General features: G+C 48.7%; 1 protein-coding gene across 3 annotated transcripts in view; it reads left to right on the forward strand.

The window, feature by feature from the left end:
* Nucleotides 1-26,221, forward strand: part of KCNK10 (potassium two pore domain channel subfamily K member 10) — a 149,025-nt gene extending 122,804 nt beyond the window's left edge. For 2 of the 3 annotated variants that reach the window (XM_043921036.1, XM_043921037.1), the window contains exons 5-7: nucleotides 17,890-18,076; nucleotides 22,256-22,398; nucleotides 24,327-26,221. In XM_043921036.1, coding sequence (XP_043776971.1) covers nucleotides 17,890-18,076; nucleotides 22,256-22,398; nucleotides 24,327-24,947 — 951 coding nt within the window. In that variant the 3' untranslated portion in view covers nucleotides 24,948-26,221. The remainder of the gene's footprint in view (nucleotides 1-17,889; nucleotides 18,077-22,255; nucleotides 22,399-24,326) is intronic. The other variant, XR_006344145.1, reaches the window with a different exon arrangement.
* Nucleotides 26,222-27,656: the final 1,435 nt, after the last annotated feature.

A 27,656-nucleotide genomic window follows, 5' to 3' on the forward strand; every position in this document is an offset into this window, starting at 1 on the left:
ACCCTTTGACTGTGGATGTGCAAGTATCCATTCAATGCCCTGTTTTTAATTCCTTTGGGTGTACACCAGGGATGGGATGGCCAGACCGTATGGGGATTCTGTGTTTTATTCTGCGAGGAGCTGCACTCCGTTCCCTTCCCACCAGCGATGCAGAAGGCTTCCAGCTGCTGCACATCTTCACCAGCCCTCGCTCTTTCCTTTTTCGTTAACTTCTGTAGGCCACAGAGACAACCGTGCTGACGTGCTGGCCGTCCCCTTCAGTCTGGGCCGCTCCGGGCCGTCCTTGTCTGACGGGGGACAGGGTGGACAGGCTGGGCCCCGCCCGCCTCCCTCCCACCTGCCCCCCCCACCCTCCGGCCGAGTCTCCATCCCCGGGCGTGTCCCCACCCTGCGCCCCGGCCCTGGCCCGCCCGCCTGGGCCCCTGTGGGCTGCTGACGCCTGGCTTCCGCCTGGCCCTGCTGCTCTGAAAGCCTCGCCTTCACCTCACAGGGATTCAGTCTCCAGCTGCCCGCTGTGCCCGCTCCCTCATACCCCTCCCCAGGTCAGCTGCCTAATCAGTAATCAAATAAGGCCTCCTGCGTCCTCCGCACGGCAGGAGTATATGACAGTAAAGACAGACAGTCCCTTCTCCTAAGGAGGAAACAGACGTGATGAAGACCAGTGTCCATCATGAGGCCAGGGCCGGGCAAACGGCCTTGGAAGTCATTCAGCCCCGGGGCATGAGCCTTGAGCTGTCACTTACCAGCCGTGTGACCCCGGGCGGTGCCTCAGGTTCCTTGTCTGAAAAATGGAGATTAAAAACAGGAGCCACTGCTTTGGGCACTTAGCTGACGCATGAGAGCGATGCCTGGCATCTGGGCAGCACCGGTACATGTCACTTACTGTTTCGCTTCGGGAGCTCAGGGTGGGGCCTCGTGAATTCCAGCTTGCGTATTTGACATCACACGCCTTCAGTGATGCACCTCTCTTATGTGCCTGATGGATTATTCTCTTTAATTAAAACATAAAGGCTTTGAAGCTAAGGGATACTCTGCCTTTCTTTTACTTTTCCTCTTTTTTTCTTTTGGTGGGATCTTTGCTTCCTAACCAGGGATTGAACCCAGGTGCCCTGCACTGGTAGCACAGAGTTCTAAGCGCTGGACTGCCAGGGAGTTCTCTGCTGCCTTTCTTGTTCTGTCTGCCTCTGGCACCTGCTGAGTGCTAAGTGCTTTGCTGCATAGTCACTCAGTCTTGTCCAACTCTTTGCAACCCCATGGACTGTGGCCCACCAGGCTCCTCTGTCCATGGGATTCTCCAGGCAAGAATACTGGAGTGGGTAGATATTTCTTTCTCTGGGGCATCTTCCTGACCCGGGGATTGAGCCTGGGTCTCCTGCATTACAGGCAGATTCGGAGTGGGTTGCCATTTCTTTCTCCAGGGGATCTTCCCAAACCCCGGGATCAAACCTGCATCTTCTGCATTGGCAGGTGGATTCTTTACCACTCAGCCACCTGGGAAGTGCTTTAGAGGCATTCAGTAAGTACACATTGATGGTGAATTGGAAAGAGAAACAGACAGACTCCTTTCCACACACCCAACACGTGCAGGCTACACAGTGGCTCCAGCAAACCCGACTGAAGAAGGGACGCTTACTAAGGCGGCCTTCAGTGCTACCCTTTGAGGGATGGACGTGCAGGTGGGTGGGGCTGGGGAAACAAGCGGATGAGCAGTGACAGACAAAGGGACTCTGATGGACAGGAGGAGCTGGGCCTGGGACAGAGCGCCAGGCATCAGTTATTACCTTTGGAGGAAAAGATGCACTGGGCATGAACCAGCAAAGGAAGCATCCAGAAGGTCTGAGCGAGCTCCTGCTGTTCATCCGAGCGAGGGGGGAGGTTGTGCCTTTCATTAGTTGCAGCTGCTTAGGCAGATGTGTCCATGGTATTCCACCACGGAACTTGGAGAGATGCGGGTGAAAAGAAAGTCAAAGGAGGAAAATGAACTTATGTGAGCTACACGTTGGTTATCTCTTCACTTGCACATGCTCTTACTAGATCTAGGACACACAGGCCCTTATGTATTTTTTATAAAGCATCAAAGAGTTCCAAGACTTTCCTCCCCAAAGATACTTAGCTCCTCAAATGTCAGCCGGGGACCCCCTGGAAGGTGGATTCTGCTGTGCTGCTGCTCAGAGACTGCCTTCTTGCCACCAGGGCTCCACTTAGACTGAGCAATGTTCCTTGGGTTAGTTTCTTTCTAGTCCTTGGCAGAAGTGAATTTTGCTGCAAACAACATCAACACTATTTCTACCTGAGCCTGGGGAATGGCTGAAGGGCTCATGTTAGATTGCTATTATTCATATTTGGCTGTCTCCCCGTCCACGTTCCCCCACCTCGCTTCTGTCTCACGGTTGAATAGATACAGAAGAATGTGATTGGCATCTCGTATCAGTTACCGGGGTCTTCCCTTGCAATTCGATCAACGCTTTGCACTTTAGTTTGAACACTTAGAAACAGGAATCTTGAGCATGCAGTTAAAAAAAAAAAGCAAAGGAATTTATGTATGATTTTTATGGATAGCATGGGATAGCACAGAAGCTTCTATGCGATTTTTTTTCAAAATGAATTTTATCAAGGATGGTAACAGCGTTGGCACCAAAACTAACAAGAAAGCAAACATCAACATTTGAAGCAAAATGCGTGCCATCTAAGCGCCATATGGTGTGCTGGCAGCATTAGCACCGTTTTCTTTTTGCCTTTCATCCTTTTCCTGACATCGCTGTCTGCTTCTTGCCTCTGCTGCTCTTTAAAAAAAACCCTCTGTCGTCCTTAGCCCTTTGATTCTGTATGTCCAGTAGGTGTCTTTCTCTCCCACCTTCCCTTTGGAGGCTTGTCAACCTTTCCTCCAGGGAAGAAGGGGAAGAAGACCTGTCCAGATGGCCGGATAAACATGTGACACCTGCTTCTAGGAGACTCTCCGGGGGGTAGTTGGAGGGTTAGAGGAGACAGCTCTTTCTGTCTCTTTTCTAGGGTTTTAAAAAGTGATCATGTCTTTAGCTTTAATAATATTTTGAGAAATATCTTGAATCCAGATTCTCTCCCATGATTAGGGAAACAGCAACAGAAAAAGAACTCACCAACCAGACTTTGAGAAAAGTTCATGTTGGTCAAATTGTTTTAAACAATGAGTGGAAAAGGTGTGGGAGACTAAGGTACAAAATTCTGGTTCCAAACTGAGTCATGGAGATGAAATGTACAGTAGGGGGGATACAGTCAGTAATACTGGAATGTTTCTATGTGGTGACAGATGGTAACTGGATGTAGTGCAGTGATCCCTTTGTAATATTCAGAAATATCGAACCACTGTATTGTGCACCGGGAACTAATATAAGTGTTGTAGGTCAACTATGCTTCAAAAATTCCTTTTTTAAAAATTTTTTTAAAAGCTTTTCACAATTAACATTCTTTCTTAGAGTAAGATCCTTGATGATGGTGTTTGGGGAGAAATCTCTGCTTCCACAGGGGAAATTCAAAAGGCCTGTGTGTTTGGCCCAAAGCGCAACTCTCTTTCATCTCCGGATTTCTGCATGTGACGTTTCTGCATGTGCTCAGTGGCTCGGGGGTGTCCAGCTCTTTCTGACCCCGTGGACGGTAGCCCACCAGGCTCTTGTGTCCAGGGAATTTTCCAGGCAAGAATACTGGAGTGGGCTGCCATTTCCTGCTCTAGGGATCTTCCCAAACCCAGGGATTGAACCCCTTGTCCCCTGCGTCTCCTGCATTGGCAGGTGGAGTCTTTACCACTGAGCCACCTGGGAAGCCTCCTACACAGTTCAGTAAACCCAATCCTGAATCAGACCTCTCCTTCTTCAAAGTGCTAGCCAATATTCTTACTGCCTTTACTTCACTGTAAATTGCCCAACACCCCCTTTTAGAACAATGGGTTATTACTGTTCCTTTACTACATGCAGACGAATTTCATGGGTAGCACAACTTAACCTACACGCCGCTTTCTAACTGCGAGATGAAGGAGAAATAAAAGCGAGGTAATTTATAATAACGGAATCGTGTTTTTGCAGTAGGTGCTTGGCTGTGAATCCCTGGGAGATACACTAAAGTGGTTAGACCCTGCATCTATTAATACATGTCGGATGCAGAGGCCTGGCTGGGTGTGTCGCATCTGGGACGAAGCTGCCACGGGGACTTTCTTGCCAGGGTTGTGGTTTTCCAAGATAGAGAGCAGTTGTTGGCAAGGTTCCAACTTGTCAAAACTCAGCCTTCTTGCCGTTTACGTTGGAGTCATAGTCTTAGGAAATTCAGCCTGTATTGAACCTGTGCAAAAAGCTGTGTGTGTGTATTTGTATTTGCGTGTGTGTGTGTTTACCTAGAAGGGAGTTTTGTTCTCAGCTCATGAATTTTCCTCGCGGGTTATTCACGGTAAACGTGAGATAATCCTTTGGCCCGTGACACTAGAGGGGAGCGAGCGTAGGAGAGCACCCCTGCGGGGTCCGCAGGATGCAGGGTTGGGGGACCCCGTGCAGGAGGACGGCGGTTCCGGGGGACGGGAACGCGCACGGAACCCGGGTGCAGGGAGGCGGGCTCGGTGACGGAGCCGGCGGAGGGGGCCTACAGGAGGTCGTATTGGGGTGGCGCTCCGAGGGGTGAACGGGAGTTCTGCCCGGCGTGAGAAGGGGAAGAACATCGTAGCGGATGGAACAGCCTTGAAAAAGTCACAGGAGCGTGGGGAGGTGCAGGGTTTGGGCACCGATGCATGATCAGCCCCTCGGAGGGTAAGATACAGAAAGAAGCGGAGCGGTAGACCCGACTCAGGGGGCGGCGTGTGCGTGCCAGGAGCGGGGCTCCCCAGCAGCTCTGCTCAGGAACCGGGTCGCCGCCTCCCGGGACGAGGAGGGGTGCAGGTGGGATGCAGTTACCGATTCCTTTCACTGCAAAGGCTACAATAGGGCTAGACGGTCACTGGAGAGACTTTGGAAACACGAAGGGTACTAAGGAGGGGGAAAAATCACGTGAAAATCTGTTGGCCAAAGAGATCATCACGAACGGGGATGATGGTACTTCCGAGTCTTTTCTCTTTGCATTTCTGTGTCGCCTCAATGCCTGGTGCCCCAGCAGGCCCCTCCCCAGCTCTCTTTTCTTCTGGGACTTGCAGGGATTTTCACTCTTGTGTGCCGCTGTCGGGGCTTCCCAGGTGGTAAAGAACCTGCCTGCCAATGCAGGCAGAGGTAAGAGACACAGGTTCGATCCCTGAGTTGGGAAGATCCCCTGGAGGAGGGCATGGCAACTCTTTTCCAGTCTTCTTCCCTGGAGAATCCCATGGACAAAGGAGCCTGGCGGGCTTCAGTCGACAGGGTCACAAAGACAGACCCGACTGAAGCAACTCAGCACAAATGTGCCCGTGTCTGTCCTGGCCGCAGCCTGCGTCCTCCCCGTCAGTTCCTCCAGATCACCAGTCTTTCCCTGGATCTCTCGCAATGCTGCTGGCCCCTCCTGCAGGGGCAGACCCCTCTGCCTCGGTTGGTATTGCCCTGCCCCACGGGCCTGGAGGCTGGCACCACGCTGCCTGTAACCATCCATCCCAGGAGTGGACAGAGCCCCTTCTTCACCACAGCTGAAACTGGCTGGAATTTTTGACAAGACATTTTTTGAAAGATTTAGGAATGTCAGAGGGATATTACCCAAAGCAGTTAAATCACATCTGATTATAGTTCTGCCTGATCTTAAGAGTCCAGGATTCCAGCGGGGAACCCATTCCAGGCCACGTCCCTGACCCGCCTCCAAGTAGCTGAAGCCAGCTTACCCTGACCTCCAGGAGTGGCAGTTTAGCTGAATCAAGAGACACTGACAATGGCTACTTTAAACAAAAAATAAAAATAAAGGCAAATTTAAAGCTGTTGTGTAGCTACTGAATTCCTGAGACGGATGGAGACCTAGACTTGGGAGGTGCCCAGGCAAGAGCCATGACCGAGTCGTGCCGTAGAACTAGACCTGAAAGAAGCCCCGACTGTGTCTGCTGGGCAGACAGCACCAAGCCCGCTGCCCCCTGCTTCTGGGCCCCCGATGCCGCCACAACTGCCTTTGTGACCTTCCCTGGAAACGGGATATAATTCCACCGTTGGGGCCACCAGTCCCATAGCAGAGTCCACACGGTCCATGCCTCCTTCTGTGACAGCAGTGGTGGGCTGCCTGCTGCCTGCCCCGCCCTCCTGCCGCCCGCGCCCATGGAAGTGCCCGTCCGGTCCGATTCAGCTCCACCTTGATCTGTGGCAGGGTTCTGGCTCCTGTCTGCACGCCACTCGGTGTCTCGGTCCCTCGGTCTTTGCTGGTGAAGCAGGTGGTCCCGCTCCCGGGCAGAGCTCTGCATCGGACCCCTGCCTCCCTGCCTCTGGCCCTGCACTCTGGGGGTTCTGCCTGGCAGAACCTAGGAAGACTCAGTCCCTCCCCACTTCCTTCCTCTCCAGGCTGAGTGGGCATTCTACCCCCACTCTGGGTCCATCCCTAGCTAAGTCTTATCCAGGCTGTGGGAGACGAGGAAGTGGTTACACGCCTCTGAGCATCTTCGGCCCTCATTTAAGAACAGCCTTTGGGATTCCAGAGGGAGAAAAGGGCAGGGGGACACAGGAAACAACCTTCAGATGGACACTTCAGGGTCCACCCTGCCGCACCTGCCCACTGGTGCCTGGCTCAGGGCCGGGCTCATGTCTCTCTGGTTGGACGAGCCGGGGTTGTGTGTGTCTGTCCTTGCAGTAGGGAGACCCGGGAAGTGAGTCGCTGACGTTCTTCAGCTTCTGTGCTGGGAAGAGGGCTCTGTCTTTCACCAGGCCAAAGAAGGGGGCTCAGATGATGGGCAGACAAAAAGGAATGACCGGTCTCCTCAAACCGGGTCATGTCCTAGGATCTGATTCCATCACAGCGTGATAGTAGGGTGGTTGGTTGGCTTTCAACAGTATCACGATGGTCTTGAACAGCACACTCCCAGCTGAGTGTCCCCAGGGTGGGTCCAGTTCCATTTTCTAGTCTGTTTTTCAACATAAGGAGAACATCGGAAGGCCTGGATGTCTTTTTTTAACGTTGTCTTTGGGGGTCTTCGTTTCTGGTTCTCTCTGGAGAATTATTCACATAAGAGCAGGCATGTCTCTGTTCAACACTTGGCAGGACTGAAGTCATCTGAAACTGTATGTGAAGGAGAATGTTTTTCTCAAGAAATTGTCATCTGCAGAGACACAGCCCCTCCCTGACCACTACATAGTGCTTTTTCTTATGGATGATGTGATGTCCACGCCTGCTATCATTTGCAAAGCTAAACAGCCTCGTTGTTTCATGAAGGATGAAGGAATTAATATACTTTTGTCATTACATTAAGCTCCATTAAAGTGTTTGTATATAACTTAATTCTCTTAAAAGGAAAAGCTATGCCAATTAACTAACAACAGGGACATTTACTGTGTGTGTGTTCACTTAGTAATACAAATAGGATTCTGTCTGGTCATGTCTAATCGAATCCACAGTCTCATGGAAATCCATTCTAACCAAATTAAAGAACAATGCTACTTTTTAATAATTGTGGAAGAATGGTAGATGCATAAATAGAGATGAATTATGAACTTATTTGCCCACAATGCATGCACACTTGGGAGGTCCTTGAGGCATTTGTGTAAATTTTGATACACAGAGGACAAATCTATCAGGGAACCAGGATACCCGCTTTGGATGATTGCTGTGAGGTTATCAATGAAAACTTCCTCAGGAGCGGGAACCACCCAAAGCATGCAGAGTCTGAGTTCATTGGCACCTTCTTGGCCTCCTTCAGGGTTGCTTCTCTCCAGCACCAGTCTGCTGCCTTGAATCATTTGCAGTCACCCCCTTTAGTACCATGGTGGTTTTAGTCGCTCAGTCGTGTCTGATTCTTTGCAACCCCATGGACTCCTCCCCTTGGAGCTTGCCAGGCTCCTCTGTCCATGGGATTCTCCAGGCAAGAACACTGGAATGGGTTGCCATTTCCTTTTCCGGGGGAACTTCCTGACCCAGGATCAAACCCGGGTCTCCTGCATTGCAGGCAGATTCTTTACTGACTAAGTCATGAGGGAAGCCCCATTACTACCAGGAGTGTATCTTTTTCTTTAGTTTTTATCAGAGTATAGAAGGAAATGGAAACCTGCTCCAGTATTCTTGCCTGGAGAATCCCATGGACAGAGGAGCCTGGCGGGCTCTAGTCCATGGGGTCGCAAGAGTTGGACACGACTTAGCGACTAAACCACCAACCATAGTTGCTTTACAATGTCGTGTTAGCCTCTGCTTATAGCCAAGTGAATCAGCCATACATATATATATCCCCCCTCTTTTTTGGATTTCCTTCTCATTTAGGTCACCGTAGATCACTGACTAGGGTTCCTTGGGCTATACAGTAGTTAGTTACCTATTTTTATACATAGTTGTGCATCAATCCCAATCTCCCAATTCATCACACCCCCCATATCTACAGATTTGTCCTCTATGTCTGTATCTCTATTCCTGCCCTGGAAATAGGTTCATCTAAACCATTATTCTAGATTCCACATATATGTGTTAATATACAATATTTTTTTCTCTTGGGGGGATCTTTTTTTAAACTTTTCATTTTATATAGAAGTATAGCTGATTAGCAATGCAGTAGTTTCAGGTAGACAGCAAAGAGCTCGGCTGTACATATACCTGTAACGATTCTCCGCCAATCTCCCCTCCCATCCAGGCTGCCATATAACACTGAGCAGAGTTTCCTGTGCTTACAGTAGGTCCTTGCTGGTTCTCCATTTCAAATAAAGCAGTGTGTTCACGTCAATCCCAAGCTCCCTGACTATCCACTCCCCTCCTACTTCCCTCTTGGGTGATCTTGGGCTATATGTGTGGGAGAATGGGGTAGGCATGTAGCATCACCTGGTCTCTATACGCTCTTGTTTGGTGAGTGCTGCTCACTTTTCCCAAGCTGTGATGATCTACTTGCTTGTGTGATCGTTTAATGTTTGTCTTGGCTCCGCTAGGTCTCTGAGGCTGGTGGCCATTCTGTTTTGCTCACCCATGGATTTCTCTCTTTAACAGATGGAAGACTAGTGCCTGACAAATATTTATTGAATGAAAGAATAGAAAAGTTATAGGATTCGACTTCATTTACAGCTTGAGAAATATTCTGCTAAAGAAGAATTCTCAGCTCTGGATGCTTCTGTCAAATTACCTCAGTGCAGGGCTTCCCAGTTTAGGATTTGTTTCTGGGTGACTTTCTATGAAGCTGTGTTCCATTCTTATTTAAACTTCTCTGTTCCCAGTCTAAGTAGAAAGATCAAGCATCTCTCTCTCCTTTCTCTGTTTTCTTTCTGTCTCTCAAACAGAGAGGTACAAACCCAGCTGAAAGCCTTCTTATACCTCCAAGAAGATTCTAGACCCCTAAAACCATTATTCCGTCTTGCTTTCTAAACCTCTTAAGTCATTTTCTCAACTATGCTCATCCTTCTCAAGACATTCTTAATTTTTCTTGCTTCTCAGTGCCTCCTTTCTAGGTCACACATCTTTCCCCTATATCATTTCTTAATGCTTGTTTCATTATTTTTGTAGATTCATATGGGTGGGCATTCCTAGGAGATTTCATTAAAAAGTGTCTAAAAAGAAAGAAAGAAGGAAAGAAAGAGTAACTATTGAGAAGGGGGTTGCTCACTACTTCCCCGATAAAACCCAGGAATTTTTACAGTTATTGATGCAGTAATACACAGGTGCTTTTTTAGGTGTTAATCTAAATCTGGTTAATCTTGGGGGCTTTCTTCAAATCTTCCAACAGGTAAGATAAATGGGGCCACAGGGAACACATGCTTGTTTGTCTCTTATCTTGATCCCTGGACATATAGACAGTCATTCCAGGAAGCCCACGAATGCCTTCTTCCTGGGCTACACACACCCAAGGTGGGGGCATTTGAAGGCTTTCTTCTCTCCCATCCCCTTTAGATGCTCTTGGATGTTGGTTCCAGGCAACAGTGACATGGCTGGGAGATGCTAGAAAGACAGAAAGACTGAAGAGCTCCTTTATGAGCCACAGTGGGGCCCAGGATCATTGGACTGACCTACTGTGCCAGGCAGCTGCCTTCTGGCCACTGATCCCAGCTCCCCACTGTCCAGACCTGCCCCCCACCCCAGTCCCTGGGCAGCTCCAGCCAGGACTGGTCTTTCCCAATTCCTTATCCCCTTTTAGGAAAGCCTTCTTAGCAAGAGGCTCACAGTAATCTCTTTCTTGCCCTTTTTTTTACATGTGTTCCTTCCTGGTGAGGGGCCACAATCTAAACTAGGGAATTCACCTTCCATTGAAAAGTATTTGCCGCATACTACATGGTCTGACCGCTCTCTGCCTCATAGTGGCATAATTATTGAGCTATCACCAAAATTAAACCAAACAAACACTTGCTACCAGGAGGACTGGAGCAGGGAGAGTGGAGATGATTGGGGTCTTTGAAAGAACCAAGTAAATGGCATCACCTTTTTTCCACCCAAGGTATGAATCAGCTGAGAAATAAGACAAACCGGATGACAGACTGAAACCCAGTGTTGCTACGTCCCCTCAATACTGGAGAATTTGGCTTACATCTGAGGAAAAATGGGCTTCTCCATATCATCTGAGAATTAGACAGGAGATCACAAGTGGGTGTGCCTTGAGGGCAGCTGTTTCCCTAAAGGAAGAAGAGAGGAAGACGCTGAGTTCTCAGCTCCTGGGTCAGAGTGAGAGGCTAGAGAGGGGTCACGTGTGTTATAGCACACGGAGCCCCGTGAACAAGGGCGAAAGCATCAGGGATGGGAAGGAAGATTTATTCTATTCGGGGGCTCTTCTGTCTTGACTGTTATGGACTGCTTGGCCAATGGACTGTGACCTTGAACCCTTGTTAGCAAGAGAAGAGCAAATCTCTCTTTCAGCTGTCTGTAGCATTGCTACTATAGTATTATTATTGTACCCTTGTGCATGTGATGGTGGAGAGGGCATTCTGGGGTGGGAACATTGTTTTGCTGCTGAAGCCTGGGTAAAGCAAATTTAGAAGTTGGCTAGGTGAGCAACTGGGTGTGTCATCTGTCTGGATTGCCGGGAGTTCTGCTGTTGATGCGGCTCGTCAGGAAGTGTCCCTGTCGTCCTCTCCTTTCCATGGGCCTGCCTTTCATACCTCAACTAAAGAGAAGGACCACTCTACCGCCAGGGTTACATCTGCATTGGTGTGATCACGTATTTCTAGGACATAGCTTCTGAGGGCTTAGCTAACAAAGATCCATAGATCTTCTATTATAGGTACAGTTTTTTTTTAAATTCTAGGATTTATTATTTAGACAGTGTGTAAGGTTTTACAGACACTGAATCATTTGCAAGCAACAGTCAGCCTGCGGCATATCTGTGATTTTCTTGCCCAACCTTAGATGAACCTTACTGATTTTCCTTGAACTTAGGACAAATCACAACTTGTATAAAGTCTCGCTTTTGATTTGGTATCAAAGTCCCTATTGTTGTCGTCGTTCAGTTGTTCAGTCGCTCAGTCGTGTCTGACTCTTTGCTCCTCCATAGTCTGCAGCAGGCCAGTCTTCCCTGTCCTTCACCATCTCCCGGAGCTTGCTCAAACTCATGTCCATCGAGTTGGTGATGCTGTTCAACCATCTCGTCCTCTGTCGTCCCTTTCTCCTCCTGCCGAGAAGGGGACGACATGCTATGCTAGAGTAAATATGCTGGAGTTTGACCTATAGCTTAGTGGGTTCAAATAAAATCTGGCTTGAAGTGATTGCTGATATAATTCTTTTAAATAAGTCTTTTGTTGGTGTTGTTTCTTTTTTATTTAAATTTTTACAATGTTGTGTCATAAAACAATGCAAATCAGCCATAATTATTCATATTTCACATATTATAGCTATAAGAGTATTCCTTTCTTCTTTACCAGGTGATGTTTCTAATCACTGGGATGTCGTTAGGTAAAAACTTTGCCTTCAATGGTGAGACTGGGGCTGGGCACCATGGACAGCGCCATGAAGACTTCAGCCAAAGACTCACATGTTCCCAGCCCGCCCCAGCAAACTAGACTTTGTGTGCATGGGGAAGGAAACTTCTTTCTCACTCTCTTCAGAAAGACTCACATGTTCCCAGCCCGCCCCAGCAAACTAGACTTTGTGTGCATGGGGAAGGAAACTTCTTTCTCACTCTCTTTTTAACTGCTATATCCCTTGCAATTAGAACAAGCTTTGATATGTAAAAGGTTCTTAATAATTATGTGCTGAATGAATTACCTCGTTGAGTTTTGAATGCAAAATCTTGTGTTCCGATAGAGTATTTTCTTCAAATGTGAAAAGTCACAGAATTTTTGAAAAGAAAACTTTCAAAGGTTTTAATTAAAGTGATCCTGGAGTGGAGCTGCTGAGAATTTTTTTTTGTTATTTTTGGATTTTGTCTCCATCCCAGGTGCACCTGGGATGCAGTGATAAAAACAGTGATAAAATCCAGTGATGAAAACAATTAATTGCACATACCAAAAGCCTTTTCTAAAACTTTGCCTGGTGATACCAGCAAAGCACTGGAGTGACCAAACATCTGTTGGATGCTGCAGTGTGGCTCAGAGGCAGATGCTAGATATAATTTTTCTGGGGGAGGGGTTAGATACTATCCATTTGTGTAATCTGTATCCTTTTGTGTGTGTGTGTGTGTGTGTGTAGATACTCTCCTGCTTTTGCATGGGACATTTTCAGGCGGCTCCATGGAGATTTTACTGCATGATTCTCACTAATGTGTGTTTATAGTATCTCTGCCATGGAGATTATAGGCAAATGCTGTTTAAAAGCTCTCCTCATAATTTATACAATTGCTGGTACTACATGGTTATTTGTTGTGATGTTGAAACCATTAGTTAGAACTGGACTTTTAGAAAAGGAGTCTTTGTGGAAAACATAATATCAGAAAATAAAGTCGGCTTTTTGTGAGGCAGCTCCTATTATCTTTCCATTTTGAGAAATCACTTTCAGCTCAAGCGTATTACCATGGTGATGTGTTTGCATTTCAACAAAACAAAACTGAACTATAAACTAGAGCTCTGCATGTCTAGCTCCCGTCCTAGGATTTTTATTGCAGTATCTTTATTATTCAATGAAATCTCCAATGTCCCTGGCTAAAAATCACAGCAAATAAAGTCTCTCAGTCAGACAACAATCTGGATCACTAATCTCAGAACTGTAAGAAATCACATAAAAGCAAAAAGAAGAGTAGATGTTAGAGCAGGGGGGTAAAAAAATAAAAAAAGAAATAGCCCACAGATGAATGGAAATGTACTTGTTCTCCGAAATAAGATTGTGGAAATCAACAAGCATGGTAGGTTATCGTGCTTAATGGGAATTGGGTGTATGGCTTCGCCCTCTGAGGTCTGAAACAGGTAAACACTGTCAGAATTGCTAGCATGTACATCCTCTCTCGAAGGAGCGCTCTTAGAACTGGCTCCCCGGTCTCCTGTGTAAGAAACTTATTTTGCTCTTCAGAATAATTGCACATAATTTTGACAACTAAAAGAACTCTCTAGGAGGTGGGGTTTGAGTTCCTCAAAAATTCCTACACTTAGCGCCAGCCAGCCGGATGCAGGAAATAGTTGTGCATAATGTCGTTTGCATACGGAGAAAGAAAGACCACATCATCTGATCAACCCACAAAGTGAGAAAACAAGATTTGGACAGATACATACAAGTATTCTATCACTTCTGCCCACATATTGTATCAAACCATCTCTTCCCAAATAACAGTTTTGTTAGCCTAAGAACACATTAACTCAGTCAAATCTGGGCTCTCACCAAGCTTTGTGGTAACTGCTCTGCTTACTGGTAAATAAGCAACGGGATTTTTGCCTAGCAACCCCGCCGTGGAAACACAGCTTGACTCTCTAAGTGGCGGGGAGGTGGGAGCGGCAAGGAACACGAGGGCGGTCCCTTTGAGGGACTCTCTGCCGCTGGTTCCTGACATCCCAAACATTATCTGCGATTCTTGTCAGTTTCAGAAGGATGATGCAAAAAGGTGGTGGTGCGGGGAACTAATGGAAAGGCAAACAGAAAAGCTTCCAAGATTGTGAGCTGAGACTGTCTGAGGGCTCAATCCTGGGTCAGCACAGGAGAACCAAGAGAAAATGAGGACTTTTTTCTTATTGAAAAAGGGGGTCATCATACTAGACAACGTATCCAGGAAGGGAAACCCAGCAGTGACCACCCGAAGCTAGACAGAGATTATCTTAAAACCAGATGTGAGGGAACATTCCTCCATACAGAGGGCAGCGTTCAATTTGGGACTGCCCACATCTAAGCAAAGACTTGAACTTTTCCATCAGAAATGATCAGTAACAGTCATCAAGCATTTAGCGGGCACTGAGCTGAGCTTTCACACGCTTATTTAATCTTCCAAACACTCCTGTGAGGCGGACTCTCTTATCTCCATTTTTTAGAGGAAGAAACTGATGCACAGAGAAGTTGAGAAACTTGCCCAAGGTCACTGAGTCACTTGGCAGTGGGGATGGAATGTGTCTCAGGCGGGCTGCCCCAAGACTCCAAGCTCTTAAGCACCATTTTACAGCAGTGGTGAATGGGTGCGGAGCTAGTGGGGAGGAGAAACCCAGAGATCACTGGATGACGCGTTGGTGGTTCCATCGTGGAAGCTACGGTTGAAAATGTTCAGTTAAGGCAACTGTTTTTTTTAAGTGTCTAGAGGACAGCATAAATGTGGGTCTCCAGAATAACAGATACGATCAAAACCTCACACCCATACCTCTTCCTTTTATAGGGAAGTACAGGTACACACAATTTCATACGCCTACACACACACACACACACACACACACACGACGCTTGATTTTGTAAGTCCCTAAAATACCCGGATGATTTAAGCCTCTGGGGATTTGCTGAGCATCACCCTAGGGTGTCTGGAGGAAGTGGTCCAGGGACTCGCTGGTTGGCTTAGGCGGTGAGCAGTGGTGAAATGCTAACTTGCAGATAAACTCTCCGACGGATAATGCCATTAAGACGCCACGCTCTAGCGTTTGTTGCCCACGTCCCTCTGCTACCAAACAAATGCTGTCCGGAGCCATCTTCCCTTCTGGCCACCTCCTGGAGCCTGGGAACGGCTCCAGCTTCCCACGGACTTGCCACTCTCCTCTGTCAGCCTCAGCCTCATTTGGATTGCACTTGCGTTCACATCCTAATTTCTGACTTAACAAGTGTCTCGCAAACATTTAATTCACTTTAATTTCATTATGCATTTGAAGAGGACGATTTATTGAGGGGGAAAATGATGTTCCCGTTGCCAGCAATTAGATTAACTTAATGATCTATGATAAAAATCTCCTTTTGGGCTTTGGCTTTTGTCTGTGTTTACAAACAAGAGTAGGCTAATAATAACAACGAAGTTCCTGGATTCTCAGAGGGGTCTTAACTGCCCCCTCCAAGTTCTACAAGATCCAATACATAAGTGCATGAAATGGGTGAAACATTCTTTGTGGTTCTCAGGTAATTTGTCTTGTCACAGTACTTTCATTTGTGGGAAAAAATGTGTATTTTAATATGCGAAAAATCAATAAATTTTCTTTTTTTCTGATGGCTTTTCTAAGGAGATGGGAACTATATTACAGCATGGATCAATTTATTTTTTCCTGTTCCCACTTTATATCCTGAGTACTCTCTTAGAAGTCAGAGAACTTGACTCCTTTCTATGAAGGGTTGTATTTCTTTAGCTTTTCCTATGAATATTTAGGGAACAGCTTCCCTGGCGGCTCAGACGGTAAAGAATCTGCCTACAATGCGGGAGACTCACATTTGATCCCTGAGTCGAGAAGATCCCCTGGAGGAGGGCATGGCAACCCACTCCAGTGTTCTTGCCTGGAGAGTCCCATGGACAGAGGAGCCTGGTGGGCTACAGTCCACGTGGTCACAAAGAGTCAGACACGACTGAGCGACTAACACTTTCATTTCACTTGTACTGATCTCAGTGCGGATGGAGATTTGTGCAGATAAATATTCTTCACTATAGGTCTTCTGTGTCACTCACCTGCCCACAGTTCCACCATATTGAACACACCTGGGACTCAGGGCCCTCGGCAGGTGGGACTGGTGCTTGTGAGGCTCGACTGCAGAGGACGGCAGCCTCCCCACCACCCTGTCCCAGCTCCGTGTCCCTTGGCGTTTCCCAGGGAAGAGGTGGTTCTGAGGTTTGTCTCCGTAAGTCAGGAAGGAAGAGGGGAGTGGGAGGATGAGAAGGAGGGTCATAACCAACCTTGCTGTCTTGGAGAACACAGCCATTTCCTGTCTGAGCCGCGTGGTCGCTTGTAGGAGAATCTCTCTTGGCCTGGAAAACCAGGCTGGGGTGTCCCTGTCGTGAGGAAAGGTTAGGAATTCCAGGACGGTGACAGGATCCCCCGTGATGAGGTTTCATTCTCAGCCTTCCTTCCTGGAAGGGAAACAGGGTGGCCTGTTCTTCACGGGTTAGTCTGGTTTCTTTCCCTAGAGGAGCACTCTGGCGCCTCTGAACTGGTGAGCTGTTGAGTAACTGGAAAAGCGGTTCCCATCCCTGCACGCTGGGCTGTGAGCTAATCACGCCTGCGTTCTCCTCTCAGCTCTACCTGATTAGCAGCTTCTTATGCACGCTCCTCTTGCATCCATGAAATGCGGTGTCTGAATGCCAAATGTGCTCTGTACTCTGGACCTGCTCTGCCCTCTGAATCACTGCAAGGTGATGACTAGAAAATATTAAAAGATCCCATGGTAGATATTTCCATATCGATTCCCTGAATGTGTACTTTTGCAGGGATTCAATCCAGGCAGTGTACAAAGGTCCGGGCACCCTGATGTTTAACAGACATTTATGAGACATGGGGTTTTTGGTCGAGAGATGGTGCTAGGGTCCCCCGATGACAGTCTCCAATGGCAAACGGGGAGCTTTGAGAGGACCTTAACAGACTGTTCAGTTTGCAGGCGATGCCAATGTTGTCTTGAGTGTCATTCAAGGGGACCCCAGCGCCTCCAGTCTACCCCTGGTACCCCATAGGCAGGATTCTTTTGCCCTGATATCAGGATCATTCCCAGTCTAGGTGCATCTTCACCTCTTAACTACTGAATCCTTCAGAAGCTGACTCAAGGTGGAGCTTCTATTATTTATTTTAGACACTGAGCCTGCCATTCAACGTGGACTCCTGCCCTGTCCCTTGATGGTTAGACAGTCAGCAAACATGACAAGCACAATACTGACTCAAACACATGCGATTTAAAAGAAAAATGTGATAATAAATGTACCGCCTCGGCGGGGGGACAGGAAGGTGAAGGGGCACACAGGCAGACGGCTGGAGTTCTGTCACAAACGAGGGTTTTTCTTTTCATCCTAACCTTCTGGTCTGTCTCTGGAGCCATTTTTTCCAGCATGTGCCCTTTGACTCAGGGGAAGCCGGGTGCAAATCCATCACCACCGCTGTGGAAGGAACCCCAAACCTGTGCCTCCTAACGGAGGGTCAGTGAAGCCACATGAGAAACGGCGGCAAAAATGGCCTTTCTTGGGAAGCAGTCTCGTTTACCCCAGTGAGGGGGTTAGGAAGTCAGCATTTGGGCTGGAGTCAGGGAACCACGCAAAAGACGTTCAAGGGGTCTCTTGCCCAAGGACCGCGGAGACCAGCTGAAAACTTCGGTCCGTGCATTTTTCTAGGAGAGGGTCCACAGCTTTCATCAGATGCTCCCCAAGCTGCTCACGAACAAAGAAAGGTCCAAAGCCACCGACATTTTTTTCTCTCTCTACCTCTTGTCTTCCGAATCCAGGGCTGACATTTTTTTCTCTCTCTCTACCTCTTGTCTTCCGAATCCAGGGTGATGGAGCTGACTTCCCTTTCTTTCTCCTTTGCTCTTCTTTAGAAAAAGCAAGTGAGTCAGACCAAGATCCGGGTCATCTCAACCATCCTGTTCATCTTGGCCGGCTGTGGTGTGTTTGTGACAATCCCCGCCGTCATCTTCAAATACATTGAGGGGTGGACAGCCCTGGAGTCCATTTACTTTGTGGTGGTCACCCTCACCACAGTGGGCTTTGGTGATTTTGTGGCAGGTAAGCACTTTAGAATATCCCAGTCACTGGGGCCCTGGTGGGGAAAATATTGACTATGGTCAGTGCTCTTCTGAACCACCAGAAAAGATGGAGAAACAAATGGAAAAGGCTCAGCATCACCACTGCTGGGCACAGGCTTGTTCCAAACCTGTGGTCCCCTGTGAGGGAAATAGCAGCTGGCTGCTGCCTTGGGAGGAAGCCAGTATCTCCCCTCCTCCACTCAGGAGGCAGGCTATCTTCACCATCACATGAATTATGAGTGAAATGAATTTCTCATTGGATTTCGGGCTTCTGAATTATATTAAGGCTCCTTGCATCAACTGATAAAGGCTATATTAACAAGTGGCAAATATGAAGCTCTGGAGAGATGAGCATCGCGTTTAGTCTAAGCTTCCTGATGCTGAGGGCAGAGTCACCATCCCTGGAAAAGTTGCTCCAGGCATGTCCGGATGCAGGACTAAAGACCCAGGTGGCCACCTGGAGTTGAAACCCGCTCCAAGGGAATTTAATACTATAATGGATCCTGAATGAATCTATATAGACACAACAGCCTTCATTGTAAAAATAAATGCCAATGAACCACGCTTAAGGAAGCAAAAGAAATCACCATCAAATTCTTCTAGGGACAGGGAGCTTAAAAACTGAAATGAAACCTGACTTTTTACGTGTATCGCTCCCCCAGGGTGGTGGGAAGGTAGGGGTAGAAGGAGGAGGCCACCTTTCTCTTTCCGGATGGATTAGTTCTAGGTGGTCAGACAACTGCTGTTTCTACCCCCAGAAGTGAACACTCTGACCCAGTAACTCTGTCGTAACTTAACGTATTTAAAGAGGCCAGGGATCCCCTCTCCTGGAATCTGGTAAAAGAGTAAATTCTGGAAAGGATGTTGAAGGTTGGCTGTCTCCACGGTAATTCGAAGGAAACAGACAACTGGAAGAGTAGTTTTGCAGCTATTCCAGCTAGGAAGACGAAGGCCCAAGTCACCGTTGTAGAAACAGCAGTTTTAAATGTTTTCTTCCTTTTGACAGTCTTGAGGACTACGAATGCCGAGTCAGAGTGCTTAAGCATTGCTTACAGGAGCCCGAGGCCTGGGGCCCCGCCCGCCTTGGCTTGTCCTCGATGCTCCAGTACTGAGCAGCCCCCAGCCTGGGCAGCGGGCCACTTGGCGCCGCTGGATGAGAGGCCTGAAGCTCTGGGTGGACAGCGCACAGGGACGGGACGGTACCGAGGGCGGCTGTCTGGTGCATTCCTTAGCATCGTCCGTAGCTGTTCTGCGGGGAAACGCAGTGAGGGTCCAACCCCAGCTGCAGTTTGGAGCTATTTCACCAACATCTTTCAGTTCCCCAAAGCGTCGTCTGCACTCTGCCGCTCTGCAGGGTCCTCTGTGCTGACTCTGGCCTGTCTGGAGGACACGTGGGGCAAACCCTGCTCTCTAACTGGTTGCTCCGTTCAATCTGTTAATCTGGGTCACAAATAGCACAGCCTGGGGAACAGGAGATTCAAAAAAACTGCTTATGATTTAAGTTTATTATTTATCCTTATGAGCCACCATGGGCTGTGAGCGCTTAGCACACACCGGCACTTAGCCTGATGTCTTCTTCCCTGGAAAGGATGCAACCTCCAGAGTCCATGGACATAGCACGGCTTTGTTCTTTTGTTTTTTAGTGATCTTTAGCGATGGAAGATTTTAATGAATCTGATGGCCAAGTGTACAGATAAATACAAAGAACTGTTAGAAAGTTTTAAAGTCTATTTTGGTTGTAATAGGGTCAGAGAAAATGGACATGCTTTCCCATGGGTTTTGACAACAGTGGCTGTACATGTAAATATGTCTCCCACAGAGTACCTTTCTTTTTAAAAAATTTTTTAAAATTTCTATTGGAATATAGTTGATTTACAATGTTGTGTTAGTGTCTGATATACAGCAAAGCGATTCAGTCACACACATACACGTATCTGTTCTTTTCCCATTCACCTTGTTACAGGATATTGAGCTGCATAGCACTGTTTTGATTCCCTTAGCTACTGCTGATTACAGAACCATATTTCCTTTGCCCGTAGTCTCTGCAGACTCGGGTCTGTTATAATTCACGGCGCTGACTGCAATTGGACCAGGCCCTTCTAAGCTGCCGTTTCCATAGCTTACAGAGACCAATCTGAAGCACTGCTGCCTTGGAACCCTGGAAGGGTGTCAAAGCCTTTTTGGCAATACTCTGAGAGCGAAAGGGAAGGCTGTCCATCGTTTAAAAAGATAGGTTAACAAGAGCTGATGGTTGCTGTGATTTGACAAGGCATCAGCTTGGAAACAGAATCAGAACGTCAATCACCATGCAGGATTAATGCTGGTTTATTTTGTAGCTGACTCGCTTTAGAAAAGTCTAACAACCCTGACTGACGGCACCTGAATTCCGGGCCAGCAGCTGATAAAGGAACAGGCAGAAGGGTATTTCCTGCCTTGTTAGCTAGCGCGCCCTAGTGACAATCTTTTGTGGACGATGGTGATTGGTTAAGGTAAAGACTTCCAGAGAGCTCCAAGGAAAAAGTGGCAGAATTCTCCTGCCTAGCACAGAGATGAAATGAACCTCAAAACTCACTTCATGTTGCAGAAACTCCAACAGTATCCTAGGGAAAGCTAGGGAGAAGGGGAGAGTGGCCTGAAAGGGAAAAGCAAGGCGGTGAAACCAGGCCGAGTGGGGCTTGCCACAGAGCCTTCCAGCAAAGTTTGGAATTCTAATTTTCAGAAGTGGCGGTAGCTATGGAGACCTTGTGGACTCCGCTGCAAACGGAGAAGAACCACAAGCCACAGAGCCTGCCCAGCCGCCTTTAGGAGATATTAGAGATTCCGTTAAGAGCTCAGTGCAGATTCAGAGGTGCTACCTGAGGTTACAACCACAACCCAGCAGGAAAGCCCAGTGACCATCCACCACTGGGTACAGTAATTTCCAATCCATGGCTAATGTCAGTTTTCTTAGAAATGGCCATGAGCCGGCTTCACTGGAAAACGACATCTCACAGACAGGTATTTCATGAAGCGTCTCCACATCTTTAGGAGAGGCGGCTGGGTTTAGAATCTCTGTTGCTTGGCTACCTTGGGCAAGCCTGTAGAAGGTTTAGAATAAATAGGCTATTTACTTGGAATAATCGACTGGTCTTTTCAATGGAAGAGCCAGTCAATGCAGTCAGGCAACTAGTCAATTTGGTTTGATGGATTTTTACTATAATCCCTATTTGTAAAATAAAGGGATTGAACTAGCTGGCCTTGAAGGTCCCTTTTTATTCTAGCGCAGTGATTCTAATCGACTTGGTCTAATTGACCCTATGGATCAGCATTATGTAAATACCATCGTTTGGTCAGCCTTAAATCACTACTGCCTGGGTCTAAGTCTCAGGGATGCCATTAGGTCTAATTTTACTGCCACACACCTACTCGTCTCTTGGTAAATGCTTGTGTGCTTAAGGAGGAAATGGCACCAACAGTTCCAAACCATTTGAGATTATTTAATGGTATTTTATTATTATTAAATTTAAGGCAGTTTAAGAAAAACTTGACAAAATCAACTGTACCCCAATAAGAAAATTAAAAAAAAAACCCACACAAAACTTGAAACTGGGCCTGCTCTGTTGTCCTCTAATTCAAGTCATTCATTGTCAAGCTCAGGTTTAAACTGGATGGATCAGGCCGGTCACTGACATATTTTTTGTTCTTACGTGTTATGTATTAAGGGCTTTCCCTGTAGCTCAGCTGGTAAAGAATCTGCCTGCAATGCAGGAGACCCCAGTTCGATTCCTGGGTTGGGAAGATCCCCTGGAGAAGGGATAGGCTACCCACTCCAGTATTCTTGCCTGGAGAATCCCATGGCCCAGGCCTGGAGGAGCCTGGTGGGCTACAGTCCATGGGGTAGCAAAGAGTTGAATCAGATTGAGTGACTAATCACAGCACGTGATGTATTGAGATTATTGGTCAAGATTCAAAATAAGTGAAGCCACAGGTCAGGCTCCTTTGGGGAAGAGACATGACTTTTCCTTGCCCTCCCACCCTGTCACATCATGTATACAGCAGGCGGAGCAGCTGAGTGTTGGATGGTGATGCAGCCGCATCTCTGCTACACGGACTGGGATGTGTTTGCTCTGCGATGACCGTTTGCCAGATCCTGGTTAAAGTAATGCTTGGTTGTTTGCAGGGGGAAACGCTGGCATCAATTACCGGGAGTGGTACAAGCCCCTGGTGTGGTTTTGGATCCTCGTTGGCCTTGCCTACTTTGCAGCTGTCCTCAGCATGATCGGAGACTGGCTACGTGTTCTATCCAAAAAGACAAAGGAAGAGGTAGGATTCCTTCCATATTCTCTGAATGTTCCTGAGGTTAGGAACATTCTCGTGTCAAGAATTACCTGTCTCTTAAAAAAAAAAAAAAAAAAAAAGAATTACCTGTCTCTGTTCTATGGGCTAGACCATCTCCTACTAATGGAGGCCTCCTAGACGTCCTCGTTTGGAGTCCTTGAATGGTTTTAAATGCCACATTAAATGGGATAGCAGTTATTTCTGGATCCTCTTTTAGCAGGTGAGGAAAATCTGGTGACTCACTTACCAGCCCACGGCTCCTGGAAAAACTAGTAAACGGCAACTTATTTAAAAAAAAAAAGGGAAATGAAACAGGAAAAAAATAATCCAGACATAGTCAGCATAGGTAGACTGCAGGTGGAGGAGGTGTACAATTGCCCCCAGTTGGTAGCTACATGCTTTTTCCTCAATTCCATGTGAGACAGAAGTTACTGAACTGTGGCTGGCTGTGGGGGGTGAAGTCTCAGGGTCCCTTTCACTCATGTCCCCTCCGGGTTGTCAGACCCGTAGAAACAAATATATCTCTGCGGCCAGGGGCACACACTCAACAGCCTTTCCCTTCGCAAATAAATGTGCACGGAAGCCTACACACAGGCAAGAAAAGGGATGCCTAAGGAGCAAAGGTGGATTCTGTGATTAAAAAAAAATGCCCATGTGGTTCTGGAAAGAGAGGAAAAGAGATAAGAAAGAGAAAGGGTAAAGAGAAGAAAAGCAGTAAAGAAAGGAAAGGAGATAAAACCCAAAGAAACAGAGGGACAGCTTTTTAAGGGCGACAGTTCCCTGCCCAGGGTGCAGTCATTCCATGCGGGGGTCCTGGGAGAGCCTCCTTAGATGGCACCATCTCCCACACCATTCCCCGGGGGCAGTGGTTTAATTTTCCTGGCTTGCAGAAGCGGTGTCAATGCACTCTCCAGTCTGATTGCCCAGAGAGCTAACTGACCTGCTGAAAATCAGCCATAACAGAAGAGAACGCAACAACATAAATATTGACATTTCTCAATGCAAAAATCCGAGTTACTCCTCCATACAGGAAAGCATGTCTTGTACTAATAGTCCCGCTGAAACAAAGCCCAGAGAGTTGGTCTTGATCCTCACGCAAGACTTCACTCTGAGAAAGCACGTTCCGAGGGCTTTGCCAGAAGATGCCCCCTTGCTGCACCCTGAGCAGGGAAACTTGGTTATCAGGTACCCTGCGTTGGGGGCGAGGGGTCGTCTTTTCAAACCAGAGCAAGCCGGGTAGCACAAGGCCATAGACGTCACCGCCTAGATATGCGGTGACACGGGACTTTCCCGTTTAGAGCCAGGCCATTTCCAGGCTAGTGGGGACGGGTGGGGCACACTAACCCAGACGGAGGTCTTGGAGGGACAGGGCAGGGCAGAGGACCCGCTGATGCCTGCTTTGTGCCCATCTGACCTAGACACCACTGCTCCCGGGTCAGGCAGGAACGAGGCCGGACCCCGGCAGGGGGCGCCCAGCAGACAGGAAGTCAGGCCCGTCCGCCTCCCCTTCCTTCCCCAATCCAGGTCTCTGGCGGCGGCCGTCGGCTTGCCCAGCACATGCGCCTCCCGGAGCCACCTTAGTCCCGAGCCTTTCCTCCCGAGACGCGCGTCCGGGCAGCGGGAAGGGCGAGGGTGGAAGTAGCCTCTCCTCGCCTTGGCGGGGCGGACGCGCGGCCACCGCCTCTGGGCCTCCTTCCCATGGGGACCCCCGAGGGCTGCGGGGGCGGGGGGTGGTGGTGGGGGGCGATGGGGGTTGGGAGCGGGGGTGGGGGTGGGGGTTGGGGGCAGTGGGGGACGGGGGCGATGGGAGGGCGGGTGGAAGCAGGTGCCCGGGGCGTGAGGGTTGGGGGCGATGCGGGGGTGGGGGCGCGGGCTGTGTCTCAGCTCCCGGTGGTTGCCCGTCTCTCCGCCAGGTGGGCGAGATCAAAGCGCACGCGGCCGAATGGAAGGCCAACGTGACGGCCGAGTTCCGGGAGACGCGGCGGCGGCTGAGCGTGGAGATCCACGACAAGCTGCAGCGCGCCGCCACCATCCGCAGCATGGAGCGTCGGCGCCTGGGCCTGGACCAGCGGGCGCACTCGCTCGACATGCTGTCGCCCGAAAAGCGCTCGGTGTTCGCCGCGCTCGACGCAGGCCGCTGCAAGGCCTCGTCCCAGGAGAGCATCGACCACCGGCCCAACAACCTGCGGCTGCAGGCGTCGGAGCCGCTGCAGAAGCGCGGGCAGGGCGCCTCCGAGGACAACATCGTAAACAAGCTGGGCTCTGCCTCCAGGCTCACCAAGAGGAAGAACCGGGACCTTCGGAAGGCCCTGCCCGAGGACGTGCACAGGATCTACAGGACCCTCCGCCACTACTCTCTGGACGAGGAGAAGAAGGAGGAGGACACGGAGAAGGGCTGCAACTCGGACCACTCCAGCACGGCCGTGCTCACCGACTGCGCCCAGCTGCCGGCCGGCGCGGGGGACGGCGTGGGCCCCGCCGACGCCAAAGACGCGGAGCGCGACAGCAGCGCGCTGCTGGAAGCCAGAAACTAAGCGCGAAGGACGCACTGGACGTGACCCAGCCTTGTCTTTTGTTTGTTTTTAAATATATTCACCCTGAGACACGTGCCTTAAAACAAGACTTCTCGTTAGTTCGAAATTACATAGCATCGAAGAAGATATTTCACTGTGCCATAAACGACCGAGAAAGCTCGCTCTGCCAAAAGGGAATCAAAAGAACAAGGACTTGGCTTTTGATCACAGCCGCAGGACACCCAGGGCGCCTTCGCGGGCGCGGGAGGTCACGGCCACTGAGGTCCAGGGCACGTGCTGGCGATGGATGCGGTGGCCCCGGGCAGCGCCGCTGCGCTCCGGAGGGCGCGAAAGGGCAGCTATTCCGTAGACCAGCCGTCTGAAAGCAACAGGTGTGTCTTTTAAAGGAAGTCGTTTCCTGAACCCACTGTCAGTAATGTGTGCACGCACGCACAAGGGGACTGGACTGGGAGGTGGACTGGTCCTTGTCACTTGGGGTCGGAGTGGACATGTTGGAATGTTGCTCTGAGCTCCGATTTTGAGACAAAACCGTTCAGTGCATCCCTAGTCTTTTCTAAGCTCCAGATGAATGTCCCTGGGACCCGAGAGCACCTAGAATTTGTTGGAAGCAGATGAGAGCACACGTATCAAAAGGTGCAATTGCTTTCCTCATTATAAGAGAAAAAACAAAAAACAGTCACATCACACTGTGGATATCACTTTAACCAATGACAGAAGCCTGCTGAATTTTGTCTTTCTCACAGGTAGTCCAATCGGACTCGCAAGCATTGGTGAACACTCAACCTCAGCCGCTGCGTGGTGACGGAACCATGCCTTTTCCTCAGTGCACGGTGCGCTAAACAGGCACCAAAAGGGTGCAATGGTGACAATAAACTGGTTTTGAAACGTTCATGTTCACTTTTCTAGTGGAACTTCTGTTACAATTGGTTTTGATAAAAGGGGGAAAAATACCAAAACTATTGCCTTGCATGATGCCAGTGGCTTATTGTCCTGTCTCGCTGATCCTAAATGTTTGTGAACATAGACATCCTGCATGTCTGAGACATACCAAGGAGGACCATGGCATCGTTCCTTCTCAGGGCTTCTCGTCCCTTTGGGTGTCTTAGGGTAGACAGTGACACCAGGTCCTATCCTGCTATTTGCAAACAAAAGGAAAAGGAATCCCTCAAACCAACCCTTGTACGAGAAGATTGAATTGTTTTCATTGCTTGCAGCTTAAGTGCCATTACTGCCATTTTTTTTTTAAATAATACTTAAAAGAAGTGTTTAAAAGACTTTGCTTTTATGTTTGGGTGTTCCTTTATTCTGAAAGCATCACTCCTTTTCCTTGCTCATTTCTTCACTTGTCCATGCTAGCCACTAAAATTGCAATGCTACTGTGATTGATTGTTTCTAGGCAAACAGTAACCAACATGTGGTGATAATTATGATTTTTTTCATGAGGTTAGAACACCCGGCGAAGGAAAGTGGGGGTCTTATGGGTCATAGATTTGGGGAGGAAGACTCTGAATGGATTGTTAGCAGCAAGGGAAAAGTATGTACTACACCAAACACCCCACATGTGCCTCAGCCTTTTTCAGAGTTGGCTGGCTGTTATCCTGGTTCAAACCTAGCTATTTGTGCCACACATTTCAGTGTTTGGACCTGGCAACACCCGGAAGTTGCTGCTTATGGGCCTCCTGGACTCTCAGTACCACTGTTTGGGGATGTCACATAGCTAACACGCAGGGTGGATTTGTCAAAAGGTCACAGGACTAGCAGAGACTTCCAGAAACCATCTAATGCTTTTCTGACTTCCAGGGAAAAATGATAGCACCGCATGCTTGACTGCTTCTGCCATGGCAGATCTCTTGCTGCTATTTCCCCCAAATGCACAGCTCTCCTTTGTCTAGGGCACTGAAGCCCCCGTGTGCCCCTCCCCACCCCCAACTGTAGCCCTGATGAAAGCAGCGGCATTGCTTTTGGGGAAGGAGTCAAATACGCATCAGGTCTGATTAGTGCCGCTCCCCCACCCGGCCCTGTCCGAGGGAGGTGTGTTTGGGTTAATGCTGCCGCAGGGCTGTGGCTCACTGGTGATGCCCTGTGTCCACAGAGTAATAAACAGACGCTTGGGCAGCGATGTGTATGCGGGGGTGGGCCTTGGTTCTCACTACGGGAGTCATTCCAGCCTGACAAAATGTGTGCTAAGGAATTGGTTGGTAACTGGGCTTCCCTGGTGGCTGGGACAGTAAAGAAGCTGCTTGCACTGTGGGAGACCTGGGTTGGATCCCTGGGTTGGGAAGATCCCCTGGAGGAGGGCCTGGCAACCCACTCCAGTATTCTTGCCCAGAGAATCCCATGGACAGAGGAGCCTGGTGAGCTACAGTCCACGGGGTCGCAGAGAGTCCGACTAAAGCACAGCACAGTGCGGGGAACTGGGATTTTCTTATTCTGACATGTTGAAAGCTTCCTGATTAAACTGTCCAGGGATCTCACTCATTTGGGTTTCTACCCTCTGTTACTTGGTACCTTCTTTTTAATAGTGGGTTAAAATTCTAGACTCTACAGGCAGAGCTGGCCAAGAGGCTTCCCTGTCATTTATCCAGTGCGTCCCATGGGCCAGACACTAGATGAGGCACTTTAGGGGCATGAGCTCACTGAACCGCCCCGGCAACGCTCTGCGGGAAGTGTTTGCACACCCATTGGAGATGACACGGAGGCTCAGGGAAG

Source organism: Cervus elaphus, chromosome 12 (assembly GCF_910594005.1).
Source record: "Cervus elaphus chromosome 12, mCerEla1.1, whole genome shotgun sequence".
Lineage (NCBI taxonomy): Eukaryota > Metazoa > Chordata > Mammalia > Artiodactyla > Cervidae > Cervus > Cervus elaphus.